Here is an 18164-nt window from a genome sequence, read left to right as displayed (position 1 = left end):
ACAATTGATGTGTGTATGGATTGGGATAACAGTTGTATGAGCCCCTAATAAAATGTTAAAAAAGAGAAAAGAAAAAAAAAAGAAAAGAAATTACTGTTAAGGGCTTTGAGTACAGATAGGATCATAACAAAGACAGAGATTCTGTGTATATTGCCCTCAGCTTAATTTCTAAATATTCCCTTTTTTAATACAAAAACATCTTTACCTAAAGCTTATTTCCTTGTGATTATTTCCCTATTTGTTTTATAGTGGAAGACAGAAAAAATCTGTGATACCTAGAGCTCTAGTGGCATAGTGGGTTACACTTTGGGCTACTAACCTCAAGGTTAGCAGTTAGAAACCATCAGCTGCTCCATGGAAGAAAGATGAGATTTCTTTTTCCCATAAAGAGATACAATCTTGGAACCCCCCAGTGGCTGTTCTGCTCTGTCCTATATAGGGTCACCATATGGCAGTGGGTTTTATTATTTTGATTTGGTGATATGGGTAATATGGATTGCAGTTAGCTACGTTTTTTTCCTATAATTTACATCAGATCAGTCTAGACTCTGTTATACTCCAAGCATGAAGTTAACTAACCATTTGGAAAAGATATTCTAGGAGTTTTGCTTATTCAGTAGTACATGTACTTTGCAATGAGCTTACTACATGCTTAGGCCATGTGTCAATTAGATCGAACCTGGCTCAGTCATTATTTGCCAAGACATCTAGTAGTCTCCTTATCCATAGCTCTAATTTACCAGTAATATGTTAGATCTGTTCCAGCGTTCATTTGAATCCTTCCCCATGCCTCCCAAGCCCCTTACCAGGCACTGAACTTATAGTTCCATATCTTTCCTCCATATTTTCTAGTACCAGAGCATATTTTGTCATACTACCTTAAGAATTTGAGTCCTTAAGTTTTCCTGCGGATACAGAGAAATGGTACCTAGACTCTTGAAAGCTTACACCCTGGTGGAACAACAGCAGGGCATTTAAATACATACCCAAAGTTGGTGTCTCTGGCCACGAGGGCTTAGTTTAAAAAAGGCTCCATAGAATGACACGATGTTTTTGTGGAAGGAGTACTTTTTCAGAAGGTTAAGTTCAGTTCTCAGATCCTCTTCCTCATCCTGTGGAATAAGAATAGGAGGTAAAGGCATTCAACTATAATTCAATGACTAAAACTTTGCTTTCCAGTTTATTCCACTCATAAGGACTCTATAACATCCCTAAAGGGCAGAACAGAACTGCCTCAAAAAGTTTCCAAGGCTATAATCTTTAGGAAATAAGACCATCATATATTTCTCCCATGGAGCAGCTGATGGTTTGGCAGAGACCACCTTTCAGTAGCAGAAGAGCGATACACCACTGTGTCACCTGAGGTTCCAGTCAATGACTATGAGTCCTTAAGTTATAAAGACCAGAGAAGGAGAATCCAGGGACAACCATTACAACTAAAAGCAATTTATTAAAAAATCTTAAGTGGAATCATCAGCAAATGAAGTTTCTTTACAAAATTGGGGGTGGGGGGTAAGGTGAAATTTAAGACTTTTAAATTCAAAGTTCTCAAAGGGTTGGAGCAAGAACACAAGACATTCTATAAAATTTGTATTAAATTAAATCATTACACTCATTTAAATTTTATTTGCTTTAATTTATTGAAATATAATTCACACACCAATAACTCAATCATTTAAAGGGTACAATGTAAAGATTTTTTATTATATTCATAGGGATTGAAATAGGAAACTTTCAGATTATGTTGTTGAAACAGCATAAATGGTGATTCCTCATGTGTATCTCAAAAGACAGAATACATAGAAGATATAAATATATTTAAATGAGGATGGGGAAATAGATCTATGAGCCTATATTTATAGGTTTAGTATTAAGGTAGCAGAAGGATATTGGGCCTCCACTCAAGTACTCCTTCAACGCAAGAATACTTTCTTCTATTAAACTGGCATTCTATGATGCTCACCTTCCCGACATAATCGCTGAAGACAAAGCGGGTGAATAAGCAAATGTGGTGAAGAAAGCTGATGGTGCCCAGCTATCAAAAGATATAGCGTCTGGGGTCTTAAAAGCTTGAAGGTAAACAAGCGGCCATCAAGCTCAGAAGCAACAAAGCCCACATGGAAGAAGTACCCCTGCCTATGCAACCACGAGGTGTCGAAGGGATCAGAACAAAAAATCTTACCATAGTGAATGATGGGGGGAGTGCGGAGTGGAGACCCAAAGCCCATTATAGGCCATTGGAGATCTCCTTGCAGAGGGATCTCGGGGAGGAGATGAGCCAGTCAGAGTGCGATGTAACAACGATGAAAAGTACAACTTTCCTCTAAATGTCCCCACCTCCCAATACCATGACTCGAATTCGACCTTGCAAGTCTGGCTAGACCAGAGGATGTACACTGGTACAGATAGGAACTGGAAATCCAGGGAATCCAGGGCGGATGAGCTCTACAGGACCAGTGGTGTGAGTGGCGAAACAAGGAGGGTAGAGGGAGAGTGGGTAGGAAAGAGGGAACCGATTACAAGGAACTATATATATGTGACCTCCTCCCGGGGGGACGGACAACAGAAAAGTGGGTGAAGGGAGACATCGGACAGGGCAAGATATGGCAAAGTTAACAATTTATAAACTGTCAAGGGCTCATGAAGGAGGGGGGAGCAGGGAGGGAGGGGAAAAATGAGGACCTAATACTGGGGGTTTAAGTGGAGAGGAAATGTTTTGAGAATGATGAGGGCAATGAATGTACAAATGCGCTTTACACAATTGATGTGTGTATGGATTGTGATAAGAGTTGTATGAGCCCCTAATAAAATGATTAAAAAAAAAAAGAAGCTCATTATCAGCCAGACCAAGCCCAAGACCCAACTGTGTCACATACTATATATTGCTCATATGCAGTTCAAGTTGAAATTGAGGAAAAGTATAACAAGTTAAAACTTCACAAATTTCCTTTTCTTTTTTTTATAGTCCTTATGTTGAATTAATTTATCTTAAAATGGTGGGCAAGTGCAGATGTAAACTACAATCTACAGTGCATTGTCAAACAATTCAGCTCTTTTTTTTAATGTCATGGCTTTGCTTCTTGGGAACATTTCCTGTATCACTCCTGGTACTTACATGAGTCTAAGGGTGTTATTCAAGGTTAATGGTATGCATTAAACATGGTGCAAAATGTTAGAACTGTGAGATAGGGCTTCACCGTTATTCATAATTTATTGGAGAGAGTTACTTCTCAAATGGAGAGAAGTCTCACAGGGTATTTTGTTTTGATTTTTAAAAACCTGAGTAGAAATGGTTCTGTATAGTTCAAATCCATGTTGTTCAAAGGTCAACTGTTCTATGTTCCTTTCCCGCACTGAATGAATGGTCTTGTAAGTGTACACTTATCAAAATTCACTAGTTTACTTTTGAACTCTCAATTCTGTTCCAATGTTCTTTTTGTCAACTGAGCTATTCCACATTGTCTTGATTATTATTTGAGTCATGACATTTTAAAGACTTAATCTGATCTCTGATCATCTTTTTTAAAGACATAGTTTAAAGCGTTCACTTTCTTAATCACAACAGTGATTAAGTACATGGGAAACTTACATAAGTAATATGAAGTAAAATATATGAGGGCTACCCTTCCTTCCAATATTCTCCCACCAGTGGTAGCAATTTGTGTGTCCTTCCAGAGACATTTTTATGTAATAATGCAGTAGCTAGAGGTATGACAGAGATACCTGACAAATGACAAATAGAAATGTGCTTCATATATATTTAGAGATATCGATCAAATTAGTTTTTAATATAAACAAGTTCCTATTATTCTCACTACTCTACTACTTTATTTTCTATCTAGAGATAAGAGCATCTTTTTGTGTCCGTTAACACAAATGCATATCCTGTTTATGGCTCTGGCAGTTAAAGCATTCAACTACTGACAGAAAGGTTGGCAGTCCAAAATTACCTAGAGTTACCCAGGAAAACGGGGCTAATGGAGCCTTGAAAGCCATATGGAGCAGTTTTACTCTGCATAGCCGAGGCTGCCAATCATAAGAACTGACTTGAAAGAAACTAACAACAACAACTGGATTGCATAGCATGGAGACAGGGGTCTGGAGCTCCAAGGACAGTTCAAAGTTATTGAGAGTCATCTAACAGGGGACCTCAAAAAGTTTATGGGAAATGGTATAAAAAGAATGGAATTTTCCCCATAGGCTTTTTTAAAGCTCCCTTACATGTGAGTGGATGAGATCACTGAGGGAGAATAGCACCTCAATCAGAAAGAGCATCTATACTGGACAATATTTCCAAGATTCATTTCATCCTCAAAGCAACTGATGGAAAATGGTAGCTACTAGCGATCTCCATGGAATGTTTGTGGAAGCAAATGGGATATTATACATAGAGTTCTTTGAAATTTGGGCGGGGGGAGGAGGTATTATAAAACAAAGTTATCATCATACAATATCTTCATTATTTGACCTAATTTAATCCGACAGTTCAAAGTTTAATGATCTTCTGTGATGTGATTTAATAAGCTAACAAGAGAAGCAAGCATGAATTGCCATAGACTTAGTCTTGTCACAGCTGTGGCCAAAAGTAAGAGGAGTTTCCCTGGGGTGTGGCTTGTAACATCTTTTTTTTTTTTTTCATACAAGAGACAAAAGAAAAAATTGTACAGATATCAGAGAGACCTACTACCACCAAGATAGAAGAACCAGTCGTGGAGTTCACCGAGAAACTCTTGGTCTCTAGCACAAGATTGAGCCCCCCCAAACCCTTGGAGATCTCTAAGGAGTGTCAGGACTCCAGAAGCTGAAGGGAGCCAAGGACCTTACCCCAGAGCCAATAGAGACAGAAACTCTTGCCCTAGAACCCACACTCTTAATTGACTTCTAGCTGTCTAAACTGTGTGATAATAAAATTCTATTTCTCACAGCCACTCACTTGTGTTATTTCTGTAGTACCAGCACTAGATAAGCTGCTATATAGCTACATTTGATTATACTTCCAACTCTTTTAATAGATTTTATCTATGAGAAACCTAAGACCTAAAGAGGTAAGAAGATGAGTTTTCCAAACATTTTCTGGGCAATGTAGTGGTAGATTTGGGACTTAAACTCATATTTCGTTCCTTCCATATTATTGCATCAAGAAGATGTGTGCACTCACAACCTTCATATCCCAAATAATTGAAGATCCTTTAAAGATGCTGACAGTGGTTTAGAACAGGAGCTTAAAGGTATTTGTAGCTGTTTTTTTCTTTGTATACTTCAACTGTAGTTTGTATTCTTCAACTGTGTACAATCAATTTGTAGCTGTTTTCATGACTAAAATATATAATTAGATCAGCGGTTCTCAACCTGTGGGTCAAACGACCCTTTCACAGGGATCGCCCGATTCATAACAGTAGCAAAATTACAGTTATGAAGTTGCAATGAAAGCAATTGTATGGTTGGGCGGGTCACCATCACATGAGGAACTGTATTAAAGGATCGTGGCATTAGAAAGGTTGAGAACCACTGAATTAGATCATTTAAAAGCCCTTGACTAAAAACATTCCTAGGAGTTCATTTTTCACAATAAAATGTAAACTCCCACAAACAAATAAACTAAGGTCAGATATATTTGGAAAGAATTAGTATGTGTGCCTTTCCCAAGTACGAGAAACGTTTGTGAGAAACACATAAAGACACATAACCATCAGGCCATGTGAGCAATTTAAACCCTCACACATCTCAGTAAAACGATGCTATAGCATTTTCTGGCTCATGGCCAACTGATCTCAGAGTGCCCTGGATATGCTGCTTTTTGTCAAGAAGGGGCAGCTCAAGGAGATCAGAATATCAGAACTTCCTTTGTAGTTGCACCCAATTCTAGAATCAAACTTCTTTGTGGTGAAAGGGGTTTTCAATACCACTCATGTTTGATAGGACCAGAATCAGCCAAATAATTTTAGTTTTCTTATCTCTCTCAGCTTCTTGAGTGACAAAAGCATGGTATTAACTAGTTCCAGTTGTTTGCTTTGGATATGTTTTGTGTCCCAAGGCACATTATAAATAAAATAGAAACCTACTATACTTAATAGATGAATCTTGAAGCTGTTTAACAGTACAACTGGAAAATTTTTCTGAGTGGAATATTGATTGGGAAAGGGTTATTTTTCAATGTGCCTGATAGCAAGCATATCTGATAGAGCATAAAAAGTTGAAAATACTTGAATCTCTGATTGTTGACTGTGGGAGAGTAGAAGGAAGTAGATATCAGTGAATTATGAATAGTAGGAATTCTGCTTTGAAGCTTGCGGGAATATATTGATGCATCAATATCTATTAAAATGGGCAATTCTCTTTGTCTGATCTACACCTAGAACCAGAGAGCCATTAGGGTGAGTGGGACTGCAATGTAGGGCAGTTTTTAAAAAGGTTATGTAATCAAATCCTTTGTGTGTTCAAAATATTTTCATCCTCCTTCTTTGCCAGCTATATGCAGATTTTGGAGTTGAGTAGACTTCTGCTTTTCTTACAATTGTTTTTACAATGAAAAAGGACCATCTTCATTTAGCTCATATGTAATTACTATACTCCTTAAAATCACAATGGTTGGGGAGGGGAGGACAGGAGGAAGAACAATTTGTATTCAGAGCATCATGTGAGAAGTTTGGAAAGAACCTTACCATGTCTAAATTACGACAAAATTTGCTCTTGGCCCCATCACCCCCTCCGGTTGTTACCCAGGTATATATATTGTCCTGTATGTTCTGTAGTTTTACTTCATCGCTCACCTACCGTCAACACTTCTCTGTTTATGAATCCATTTTTTTCTATGTCCTGCTATATGTCAGCTGCTTGTGTTCAAGTATATTACAATATATGAGTATGTTACCATTTCCTGGTGAGAATGGTTTAGTAGTGGCCATGTAGAGATAAGAGCAGAACACACAATACAAGGGGATGATTTTAAAGCTGAACAGTAAAGGGAATGCTTAGAAGCTAAGGAGGACAGTACTCACACTGTATCGCCACCCGACAGATTTTTGGTATTTATTCACTCTCACTCGCTTTCCTATTTCCGGTAAAGGAGTCTGCAAAAGCAATAACAGCATGTTATTAGACTCAATGGCACACTCAGAAAATTATTTCCGCTTAAGTACTTTGTTCTTGTTGAGCACTCAGTCAATGCATGGTAATATTATTTGTCTCTCAATTTTAATACATAATTCTAATAAAATTCAAATTCCTGTTATATACCAAAACTTAGGAACAAATTAATACTAATAAATGTAATTTTAATGTTAATGGGGACCTTGCAATCTGATATTAGTAAATCTATTTTCCCTGACAGAATTATCTGTAGACTGAGCATAATTTTAAATATTTCAAGCGTTCAGTATTTAGAATGTGGGTCAAGTTTTCTCAAGCTAAAATAAGAAAAACAAATATCACTATTTCACTCTGACACACAGAAATATAAAGTTGGTTATTTAGAAGTCATCAGTTGTAGGGCAAAATGAATCTGCAGAAATTCAAAATATGTTGAAACTCACAGGGGTTGGTAACATTTGACATTTACTGGAGATTTTCTTTTTTTTTACAAATGCAACTCTTTAAATAGCTTCAACAATCCACTCCCTGCACAATTGGGAAGACTTTGTGACATTGAAAATAATTGAGTGAGTCTGTTTAGTTTTCAAATACAATACTTGAGAAATTTTCTTTAGAGAATAGTGAAGTGAAAAGAAAATTGACCTTTGCAATATTCATGCAAATATTATCTTGAGAAAGTGAGGTATTCATGCTAGAGAAAGAGAACAGAAATCATTGCTTAGCAAATTCTACGGCAGTATGTTATGAACCATGACACAACTTTATGAATGTTAGCAGGGACAGTGCCAATTAAACTGTCTCTCTTGCTCATCTGTCAGAAAATACATGAAAAATGTGTATTCCTGACAAGCTTTTCCCTACTACCTGTCATTGTGAATCTAATGGCCACTCTTCTCAGAAGAAATGGTTGGTGAGGGGGAAAATATTATGGAACACAGCAGCATTAGCACAATATTAGAGTAAATCTCCTATTAGTTCCCCCCTGAAAACAGGCAATAATTTAGAATTATATAGGAATACAGATCTCTTCCTTACTATTATAGGATATCAAAATATGTGCAGCTTTGATTCTGAGGAAAATCTTTTTTATGTGGAACTATCATAAATAATAAATCAACTAATTAATATAATAACATTGATATAATAATTCTAGATGTATATTAATTACATTTAAAAATAGAAATTACTTAAAAACAAGTGCACTATTTCCTGAACTGATGATCCCAGGGGCAGTATCCACTCAGGGAAAAGAATACAAGCATAATATATTACCTTACGAGCATTCATTACTTTAACAGCTGTAAACGAGCCAGTCTTTTCATGAAGGCCCTGAAACAAAGGATAATGCTAAGCATCAAATGTTTGCTAGATAATCTAGCAATCAAGCAGCAAGCAAAGTCTTAAAAATTAATCATTAATTAATTAATTAAGGTCAAACACTGTAGGACACTATGAAACAAATACTACCTAGAGATTCAAGATAAGGTATTATGTAAAGAAAAAAATAGAAAACTATCAACATTTAAAAAATACTCCCATTATTTCTCTTGGAAAAGCAAGCAAGTTTATGAAGTGAGTTGTTTGCATTACATGGGTATCATTGGTGATTTGAATTTCCTGCTTTCTAATTATCTTTAATCTCGATTTATATGGCGTCAGAACATCATATAAAATGGGAAAAATTCAGCTTTCTAATGGGGGCATGAAGAACATATCTTACTGAACAGTTATTTCAATTGGTCATAAAGTACCATGAAGATCTGTCCACTGCACCCTTCTTTACACACATAACAACATTCTCTATAATGATCACCATAAGAGTGATGCATTATTCATTCAATGGTCTCTAAATCAATATGTTCTCAGACATAGAAACCAAAGCGAATTATGGAAGGAACGACATTCTGGAAGCTTCTTTCCTCTGAGTAATAAGAATTTAGTCCTTATTCTAAATGCAAGTACAAGTTGCAGATTTATAATTTAAAGAATGAACCTACAGGTTTGGAGTCAGCTCTTATTTTGTAGCTAGTGCCTTTAAAAAAAAATCAAGCTGGAGTCAGAAGGAAATAAAAATTGTCAGCTGAAGTAAGGCTTCAATTTCAAACAGAATGTCTTCTCTGACTGTCCCCTGGCAGAAGATTTGGATCTGGGACATTCCAACCAAAGGCCTGTCACTAATAAGAGCCCGCATGTGAAAGACCACAGCAACTGTTTGTTTAAAAGGATTACATGTGGGCTGGTGCACCTGGATAGTATTGTTAATTGGTATTGGTAATACTGTCAGTATTCCTGAAAAGAAGGAATCTGTGTTGTTTAGAGATTTGCTCACAAGTAAACAAATCTGCAAGTCAGATTACTGAATGTTGGGTATGAGACACTTAAATATATTGCTAGCTTGTTATTACATCTCCTTTGTAAACCATTTACTTGACAGTATATGCAAACATTTTGCTTTTCAGAAGATGATGTGTACTGTTTTCTCATCAAGTTGATCCCATTTGATTTAAAAAAATATACTCCCACATCACCACCAATGTTCCATCTCCAGGTTTCCCCCTGATAAAATTGATAGGATTTGAACCCATCGGTTCCAGGTAACTAACTTCATTCCTAGTGAGCCACATTCTCAGAGCAATGCTTTCAGAGGTCAATGTTTATAAACGCGGCCATGTGTCAGAAATGTTCAGAAGACTTTCCAGGAAAAACAGTAACTCTAGACATGCTGGCACCTTGACTTAACACTAGTTCTTGCCAAAGAATCAAGCATTAAATAGCCATCCTGGTTAGATGGTCATAGCACAGATAGGAAGTGGCAGTAGGTTGCTGACTGCTGGGAGAGCTAGGTCCAGGCTAGAGAAGGATGAAATATAAGCAAGTGAATGTACTGAAATTGGGATAAAGTTCATTAACTGTTCATAAAGATACAAGTAAATGTGGAGAAGCAGGTAAGAAGCTTAGAGTGGGATTTGCCAACAACCCCAAATCTAGAATTTCTAAAAGAAATTAAAATAAAAATATTTTGCAGGAGGGGAGGTGAATAGAAACACAAGATCAAGATCAGTTTGCTTAACATGAAATCTTGTAAACACACCAAGGGCAAGATCAGAGCTACATGTGATATGTAAATGAGGCAAAGTTTGTAATAGTCAATCTACAAAACAATAGCACCATGCTCTAGGAATAATCTTCTCTTTCCTCAGAGAACAATACACTCCTTTGCAATCTGATTAGCTTGAGGTTGGAGTTGCATTTTTCAAGAGCGCATGATCCTGTGTTATCTTGTCATTTTTCTTAATTTTGGGAAGCCTGTTTGGATGGGGTGAGGCTATTTTTACTAGAAAGTCCAGGAAAGAGTTAGAAGTTGTTCTTTTTGTAGGATTATGATGACACCTGTAGTTGAGCAGAATTTACAAAAAATATTTGAATACGTTGGATGCCTCTCAAGTTTATATAACTCTCTGGGGAAAATTATATATTGATTTTTACTTATTTAGTCATTTCTTAGGAAACATTATTTTCCAAATTAATGATATAAACACTTCTTAATCAAAATATTCTCAGAAATGTAGGTACAAATGTAACATGTTGAAAACGCGTTGTCACAGAGTTCTTAATTAAAAATGTTAAAGTGTTTTCTTCCTTGATCCTCAAAGGTCAAAATACTGTTCTGTGCAATATTAAGTATTTGGCATGTTATCAAAGATATTAACTATACATTGTATAATTTGACTAATGGGAAGTGATGGTTAGTAAACTGTCGTAATTTTATTGTCTGGAATGCACATTCATCATACTTATGCGACACATTAGTGAGACAAAAAAATGACATTAAAAGTAGCCACCAATGTTAATTTGCTTTGTTCTGTGGCTATTGGTGGCCCCTTTTAATGACATTCTATTACCTCACTAATTTTCCGTGACTGATTCACTGGAAAATGTATATGTATCCTAATGTGGGTTGTGGAAAATAAGCTTACTTTGCCAATAGATGAATAAAATAAAAGGTTTTGGGATCAGGTAACTAATTGATATGCTAAACCATTATACAGCCTTCCATAGAGATCAGGTGCATACAGATAATAGTAAAATAGAAAATAGCTGGCAGAGTTCTCCCTTCTATCTTGACTTTTTGAAACTTTCATTTTGAAATAATTTTAAACTTAGAGACTGTTTCTATATATCCTCCACCTAGCTTCCTCTGCCAATTTCTTTCATGACCATAGTAAAATTATCAAAACATTAGTACAATACTGTAAGTAGATCAAAAGCTTTATTCAGATATCCTTAGTTTTTCCACGACTGTCCATTTTCCAGTTTTCTACATTCAATTTAACTACCATGTCTCCCTAAGCTCTTCCAATCTGTGACAGTTCTTTCTTGCTTTTCACGACCTTGTCACTTGTGAAGAGAACTTAGCAAAGTTTTGTAGCACATCTCTTAATCTGAATTTGTCTGATGTTTTCTCATGATTAGGCTGACGTTAATGGATTTTGAGTAAGAGTACCATAGAGGTGAAGTATCAAAATTACTTATTGAGGGTGATAGTACCCGTTGAGAGGGATATCACTAAGATTGAACATCTGGAAAACCTAAAAGTCATCTTCAGATAAGCTAAGTGTTCAGGGGTGCCATCTTGTAGTTCACTGACTATACGGAAACTGTCTTATGATCTTAGCTGAAAACCAAGCTGACATAAACAGAATGCCTCCCTAAAGGACATGATGAATAAAGATCTATAAATCCAGTTTCTAGGATGTCTCCTTTTAGTTACAATGTATATTTTATGACAAATTCATTTACAACATGTTCCTTGTAATGAATGCTAAGAAAGTTAGCGTTTTGATACTAGCCTGAATCATAAGTAATACTACAAATGCTACTCGTCCTAGGGAACATTAAGTTGGGAAATCACAAAGAGAGTCTTAAATTATAAATGAGATATTTTCACCTTTTTTCCTATCATCAATAACACTACAGTAACTATTAACTTCTCTGAATTAACCATGCACCGTTATGCAGTGCTTGAGTGCAAGGGACGTCTTTTAAAATGTCTAGTGTCATAGAAAAAGAAGCAAACTTGCTGGATTATCTTTCCTATAATAAGAAAAGAAATTGCTGCTTCAGCCTTTGTGCAAGTTCGTAAGCCCTCCTGTGTTTGAGGAGCAGAAGGCAAAATACAGTGCCATTCTTAGCTTGAGATCAAGAAGTCGACCATGTTCATCTCAGTCCACTTGTTCTCTTGTCACAACATTCATTCAACTCATTCAAGTCTTGTTCTTCATATATGCAGCTCCTATAATATGACTTTAGGGGCAACAGAAGGTCAACCACTCAAAAAAAAATCCTTCCACTCCATAATCCAATGCAAAGCATAAAAATAATCTATTACATTTTCCATTTTATGAAGGCAATGAAAGCTCTGCATATTCAAATGTTAGATGGGAGAAAGAAACACAGGCCAAGAACACTTTTACATAAACTAGACGATCAGAGTAGATGGATGGCAACAGTGACCATGAAAAAGGTGGGTTTTGCTAAAACAAGTTGGAAGACGGAAAGGGCTGGAGACTGATCTTCAGTGAAAGTGTCATGCTTAAGAGAGAAAGTGCCTGAGAGTTAGAGGTGGGGAATGGTGAGAATGGATTCTCAACACTGTGAAGGGTGATAAAATAGGGAGGTGGAGAGGGAGAGGTGGAGCGACAATTTGTGCCCCATTCCACTTTTATTCCAAGATTTTAGTTTTCAAGTGTATACACATGAAACCATTAGGGGACAAACCAATACAAAAACTAATTATTAACATAAAAGCTTGGGTTCCCAACACTTTTTTCTTAGAAGGATCAAAGGAGTGAATATATCCTATAATGTAAAGGTTTTAAGTAAGGTACTGAAAAGCTTCCCTAATTAATTTATGGTCTCACAACTGTGTGTTTTCTGGAGACACACTTCAAAAATGTAGTGATTAGGGCCAACAAACAATATTTTTGAAATATTCAGGAAAGAGCATGGATTACCCAATACTGTAGTTATTTTAACTTGGCAAGAGTTTGTGCTAATAATCAGATAAAGAAATAAGCAGCAGTGGGCTGCTTTCCTCAGGAAAAATAGAGTTCATTACTGTGCTATTGCTCATCAATAGCTTCAAATTGAATATTAGCACTGAAACTGTGGGCAGAAAATATGGCATCGCCAATTTTAGTATATTAGGAGCATACAAAAAATGTGAAAAAGCACACTTCCTTAAACAAAAGTCAACACAGGACAATAATTTTATAGACAGGTAGTAGGCAGATAGAAAGATGTAAAGAGATAGACACAGATGATTATAGATACATATAGATACCCTTCTGACTCATAGTGACCCTGTATGATGGAGTAAAACTGCCTCATAGGGTTTCATAGGCTGTAATGGCAAGTTCTTTTTTCTGGATTAACACAGAGTGACTGGTGAGTTTGAGCCATAGGCATTTTGGTTAGTAGGCAAGTGCTTACCTAATGTGTGTGCTCAACCTCTGGCAATCTCACACTCTCTTTCCCTCTCTGTCTTTGCGTGTGTGTCTCTGACTGGTATGGTATGAAGAGACAGGGGAAGGTCATAAAATAATTATCTAGTGTACAGATGGAACTGGAGTTATACTAATATATAAATGTTTAGAATTGTAATAATATTTATTTCTGCACCAAATTCCCCAAATTTATTTTTTGGAAAGTCAAAGTACCACCATTCTGGTTAAGGAATTTTAGGGAATATCTCTAATAAAGCAAGGTCAACTTATACCCTGCGGAGCCAGATTCAAACTATCACTTGCCCAATGACTGCAGAGGGAAGTTATGAATTACAGTGATCCGGTCAGCTGAGATTTAGTTTTGATGATCTTGAATTGCCTGATAGGTCCACTACAATGCTTATCAACGACTTCCGTTGCCATATAGCTCCTCAAGATTTCCACTTTTGCTTTTGTAAGTCTGTTACCTGTATATGAGCCTGTGGGGATGGAGATTAGACAGCTCTTCCAGTTGTTTACTTGCTTTTTGTTAGTAAGTCTACAAGTCAGGCTGAGATGAATGTGGAAGTAGGGGTAGTGGTGAAGCAGGGAAAAGGCCATTAACCTAGAGGAAGCCCAAACTTGTCAAATCTTTTTAAAGTACAGAACCATTGGCAATGACCAAGGTACATTTGGCAAATTAAGGAAATGTAGAAAGTGATCATGGAAAAATACACTAAGGCCATAAAACTTTGCTATGAAGGACATTATTAAGGATTTATTCGCTTCACCAGTAGAATCAGGTAAACATCAACAGTTCTTGAAATCTGGAAATATATTTTTTTATCTTGAGATCTCTAATGCCTAGTGTAGTAACTGATACATCACACTGTTTTCATGTAGACTACTCAACTGAATAATGAAGTAGCATAACCGGGAAGGCTTCTTGGAATAGGTTGGATGTCACCTGGACCATAAAGATGGGAAAGGATTTGGGTAGTTTCAGAAGTACAGGGTGTAGGCCCAGTGGGTGGGATCTCATGAGCAAAGCATTCTGAAGTAATGCTAAATGTAATGGCATAGGCACTGAGAAGAGAAAAAGAGAAAAGAAAAGGAAGAAGGGTGTTGAATAGCTAGTGTGCCTGAGTGGGAAGAGAGTTGAAAGAGATAATGAGAATATGCACCTGTTTTTGTCATGCCAGAAAACTCCATGTAAATTGGGGGGTATGGGGGGGACACAAGTGATCATTGAGAAATGAGCCATTAGTAATTTAGCACTTTGACTGGCTTTTGTCAGTTAATGGTCTGATGCAAAGCTCAGGATTGTTAAAGCATTGGAAAAAAACGGCATTGCATTGCAGTAATGATCAATTTCTTGGGGGATTACACATTTTAAACCATAACAAATGATTTCAAATAGCATTTGCGACAGCTGTGTTGGAAAAATCCATCATTCTGCGGCAGTTAATTACCACACTCTTCCCTGGAAAGAACACAGGACGGTACTTGATGGGTTTGTAATTTTGATTAGGTTAAATATTTTAAAAAATCACGAAGTTAAAGAAACTTGTGGAAAGACTGCCGATTCCTCCGGGGTGCCTACATAATCCTTCCAGTTATTTGCTTTGCCTGCTGTGGGCAAATCAAAACCACATAATCCCCAGAGCATTGTCGCTTTCTTTCTTTCCTTTCAATTGGTTTTGTGGTGGCAGAAGGCCACAAAGAAACTCACTGCATTCATGTCCATTCTATAACCTTGTTTTTCATTTACACAATTTTGTCCTTCTTGTCATTAGTTTGTATGCCAGCTTTCTCTTAGCAAAAACTCCTAGTTACCCTTCAAGGTTACTAAGGATGCAGCCTTAAAAAAGCATCCAGAGTACTTAATGTTTTGCAGCAGAGTGATGAGACAAAGTGGCTAAGAGGGCAGTTTTTGTTAGCATCATGTTTGGGATGGAAAACAAAGATATGGGACTAGAGCAAACAATCAAAGGTCAGCAAGTCCCTAGATCTTCCTCCAAGTGGACCTGGGAAGTGATGGTGTTTGGGTCCTGAGTTAGATGTCTTTACACAGCGCTTCACAGTGCTTCCCCCTCTTAGTAGTCATCACTACGAACAATCTCAGTATGCCTAAAGGGACAGAGAGGTGAGAAGTGCGGGACAGACTTCAACTTTACATTTGTTTTTAGGAGTTTTAAGGAAATCATAGATGTGCAGATGTTTGACAAGCGCTATCTGATAGTTAACAAGGTTGGGAAATCTTTCACTCTGTAACTCCTCAAAAGGCCACAAAGAATATGCTTATTGCATTTTATGAAGGAAAAAATGTTAATATATTTATAAGAGAACCCCATCATCGCAATGGTTTTAATACTCAAATGTATCAAAGTTAGAAAACTCTCCTTAGGTGTGAATTTCTCCTTTTGGATAGAATTCAGAATAAACAGGAGCAGATATTTCTGGTTTTGAGCAGATGGAGCCTGGAGTAGAATAAAAACTATTTTAACCTTGACACATTGGGATTGAAGACTTTTCTAATCAAGCATCTACAACTTTTAGGGCAAGCCTTTAAAGTCACAGAGAGGACAAAGAGAAGTTACTCTGTGCCCTGTAGCAGAGTGGTTACAAGTTGGGCAACCAACCACAATGTCAACAGTTTGAAACTAGCAGCCACTCCACAGGAGAAAGATTAGGCTTTCTACTCCTATAAAGAGTTACAATCTGGGAGTCCCACAGGCCCAGTTCTACCCTGTCCTATAGGGTCACTATGAGTCAGCCTCGACTTGACAACAGCGAGTTTCCTTTGTGGTACTTTCTTCCGAAAGAGTAACAAATAGTCGCTGTTGGTATTCTGTTGATGGTCTTCACTTTTAGAGGCCACTGATAATAAATTATTCTATCTTTAAATACATCATGGGGGTAAATTTGCATTTAAGTTGTTTCAGCAACCTTTTTTATATTCCCAAGGCCTCATAAATTTCTTATACCTGTTTAATCTATCTATCTCCTCTACTAGACTGAGAGCGCTATAAGGGTAAAAGGGTATATTCTCTCTCTCCCACTCTCTCTAGATTATATATGTATGCATATACATACACACATATACATTTATATACACACACACATATACACAGGAGGTACCAAAAAAAACAAATGATGCTCATTTGGTTTTTTGATGTGCGGAGGATAGTGCATTTGGAGTTCATTCTACTATTTAGAGATTTAATCAAGATTTCTATTTAGAGATTCTGAAAAGATTGTGTAACAGTGTGCAAGGGAGAGGGGGAGCCGTGATTTGTTGCAGACTGGGGACTGATTTTGCCATCACGACAATGCATCTGCTCACGGAACCATCTCAGTGTGCCAGTTTTTGGCAAAAACAAACAAAGGCAAAATAAAACAGCATGCTTCTCTTGCCCTATGCACCTGACTTACCTGACCTCACTCCATGTGACTTCTTTTTGTTTCTAAGAATGAAGAGGGGCATGAAGGGACAGCGATTTGATGACATGGAAAAGGATGGAAAAAAACTGAGGGAGGTGCTGCCAGCCATCCAACCAGATGAGTTTGGAAAATGTGTCCAAGAACGGAGTTAAAGATTTAACAAATGTATTAAGTGTAACAGAGAGTATTTTTAGGGTGATAAAGTTGTTTTGTAAAAACAAACAAACAAAAAAACATAACTTTGAAAGAAAATTCCAGTTTGGGGGGGTACCCTCCATACATACACATATATACATAGAACACATACATAGTTAGAGGCCTATTTGTCTTCAGGATCTTAGCTCAGTGTCTGACACATTACAGTATACCTGTTGACAACAAATGCGTGCTGAACTGAACCAAGGCAAACCCAACATAGAGCTCTAAATCAGGGAAGAGATGCACGGGCAGAGGTGTGTCTACATAAGTGTGTAATGGTGGGTGTAGGGATGATATTTATTCTAACTATATAACCAATAAGGTAGAGAGTTCTCAAAATCTAGTGTGCATCAGTATCCTAGCAAAAGCTGTGAAAGATGCACCATAACAGGATCCTTAGAACCTCAAACACCATTATTTGTCCATAGGTTACTTTCATTTCCTCAGCCTTATAATCATATTTGTGCTTCCATTGTGAAGCTACTCTAAGTTCCTTACAAATCCTTCAGTTGTAGTGCCCCAAGGGAAAATACATGAACTAATCAAGGCCAGAGGGCATGAACTCAACAAAGATAATAGAGGTAGCCAGGCTCTTGGCAAACTGACACAAGTTTTTCTTTTCAGGTGACATTACCTAATCCAGGTCCCTAACCACTGGTGACTATTATTAAACCTCATTTTCACATCATTTAGTTCAGTTTTTATCCTGTATGGCTATATTAGCTACGAGAACATGAAATGGTGAGAGCATACATTCCTTACATCATTCTTTTTTTTCTTATAAGCTAATTACCTAAACCTTGGTGGATGGGACTAGAGGTGCTCTACTGAAACAGAGAAAGTGCACCCAAAAAGCTACAGAAGCACCAGCATAATCCAACAGAATGTTTTTCCTCTTCCAGAAATCTGGGACAGTCATGGTCATGCTTATTAGAACTGTGAAAG

General features: G+C 37.1%; 1 protein-coding gene across 3 annotated transcripts in view; it reads right to left on the bottom strand.

The window, feature by feature from the left end:
• NRK (Nik related kinase) overlaps positions 1-18164 on the bottom strand; it is a 148206-nt gene that overhangs the window by 70776 nt on the left and 59266 nt on the right. For all 3 annotated transcript variants that reach the window (XM_045298595.1, XM_045298597.1, XM_045298596.1), the window contains exons 3-5: positions 8365-8421; positions 6999-7070; positions 987-1112 (exon numbers count right to left, since the gene is read on the bottom strand). In XM_045298595.1, coding sequence (XP_045154530.1) covers positions 987-1112; positions 6999-7070; positions 8365-8421 — 255 coding nt within the window. The remainder of the gene's footprint in view (positions 1-986; positions 1113-6998; positions 7071-8364; positions 8422-18164) is intronic.

The sequence above is a fragment of the Echinops telfairi genome, unplaced genomic scaffold (genome assembly GCF_000313985.2).
Source record: "Echinops telfairi isolate 266 unplaced genomic scaffold, ASM31398v2 ScPeMD7_7427;HRSCAF=8465, whole genome shotgun sequence".
Classification (NCBI taxonomy): Eukaryota; Metazoa; Chordata; class Mammalia; order Afrosoricida; family Tenrecidae; genus Echinops; species Echinops telfairi.
Note: the sequence above shows the minus strand (reverse complement) of the source record. Positions and strands in the feature narration are given on the sequence as shown.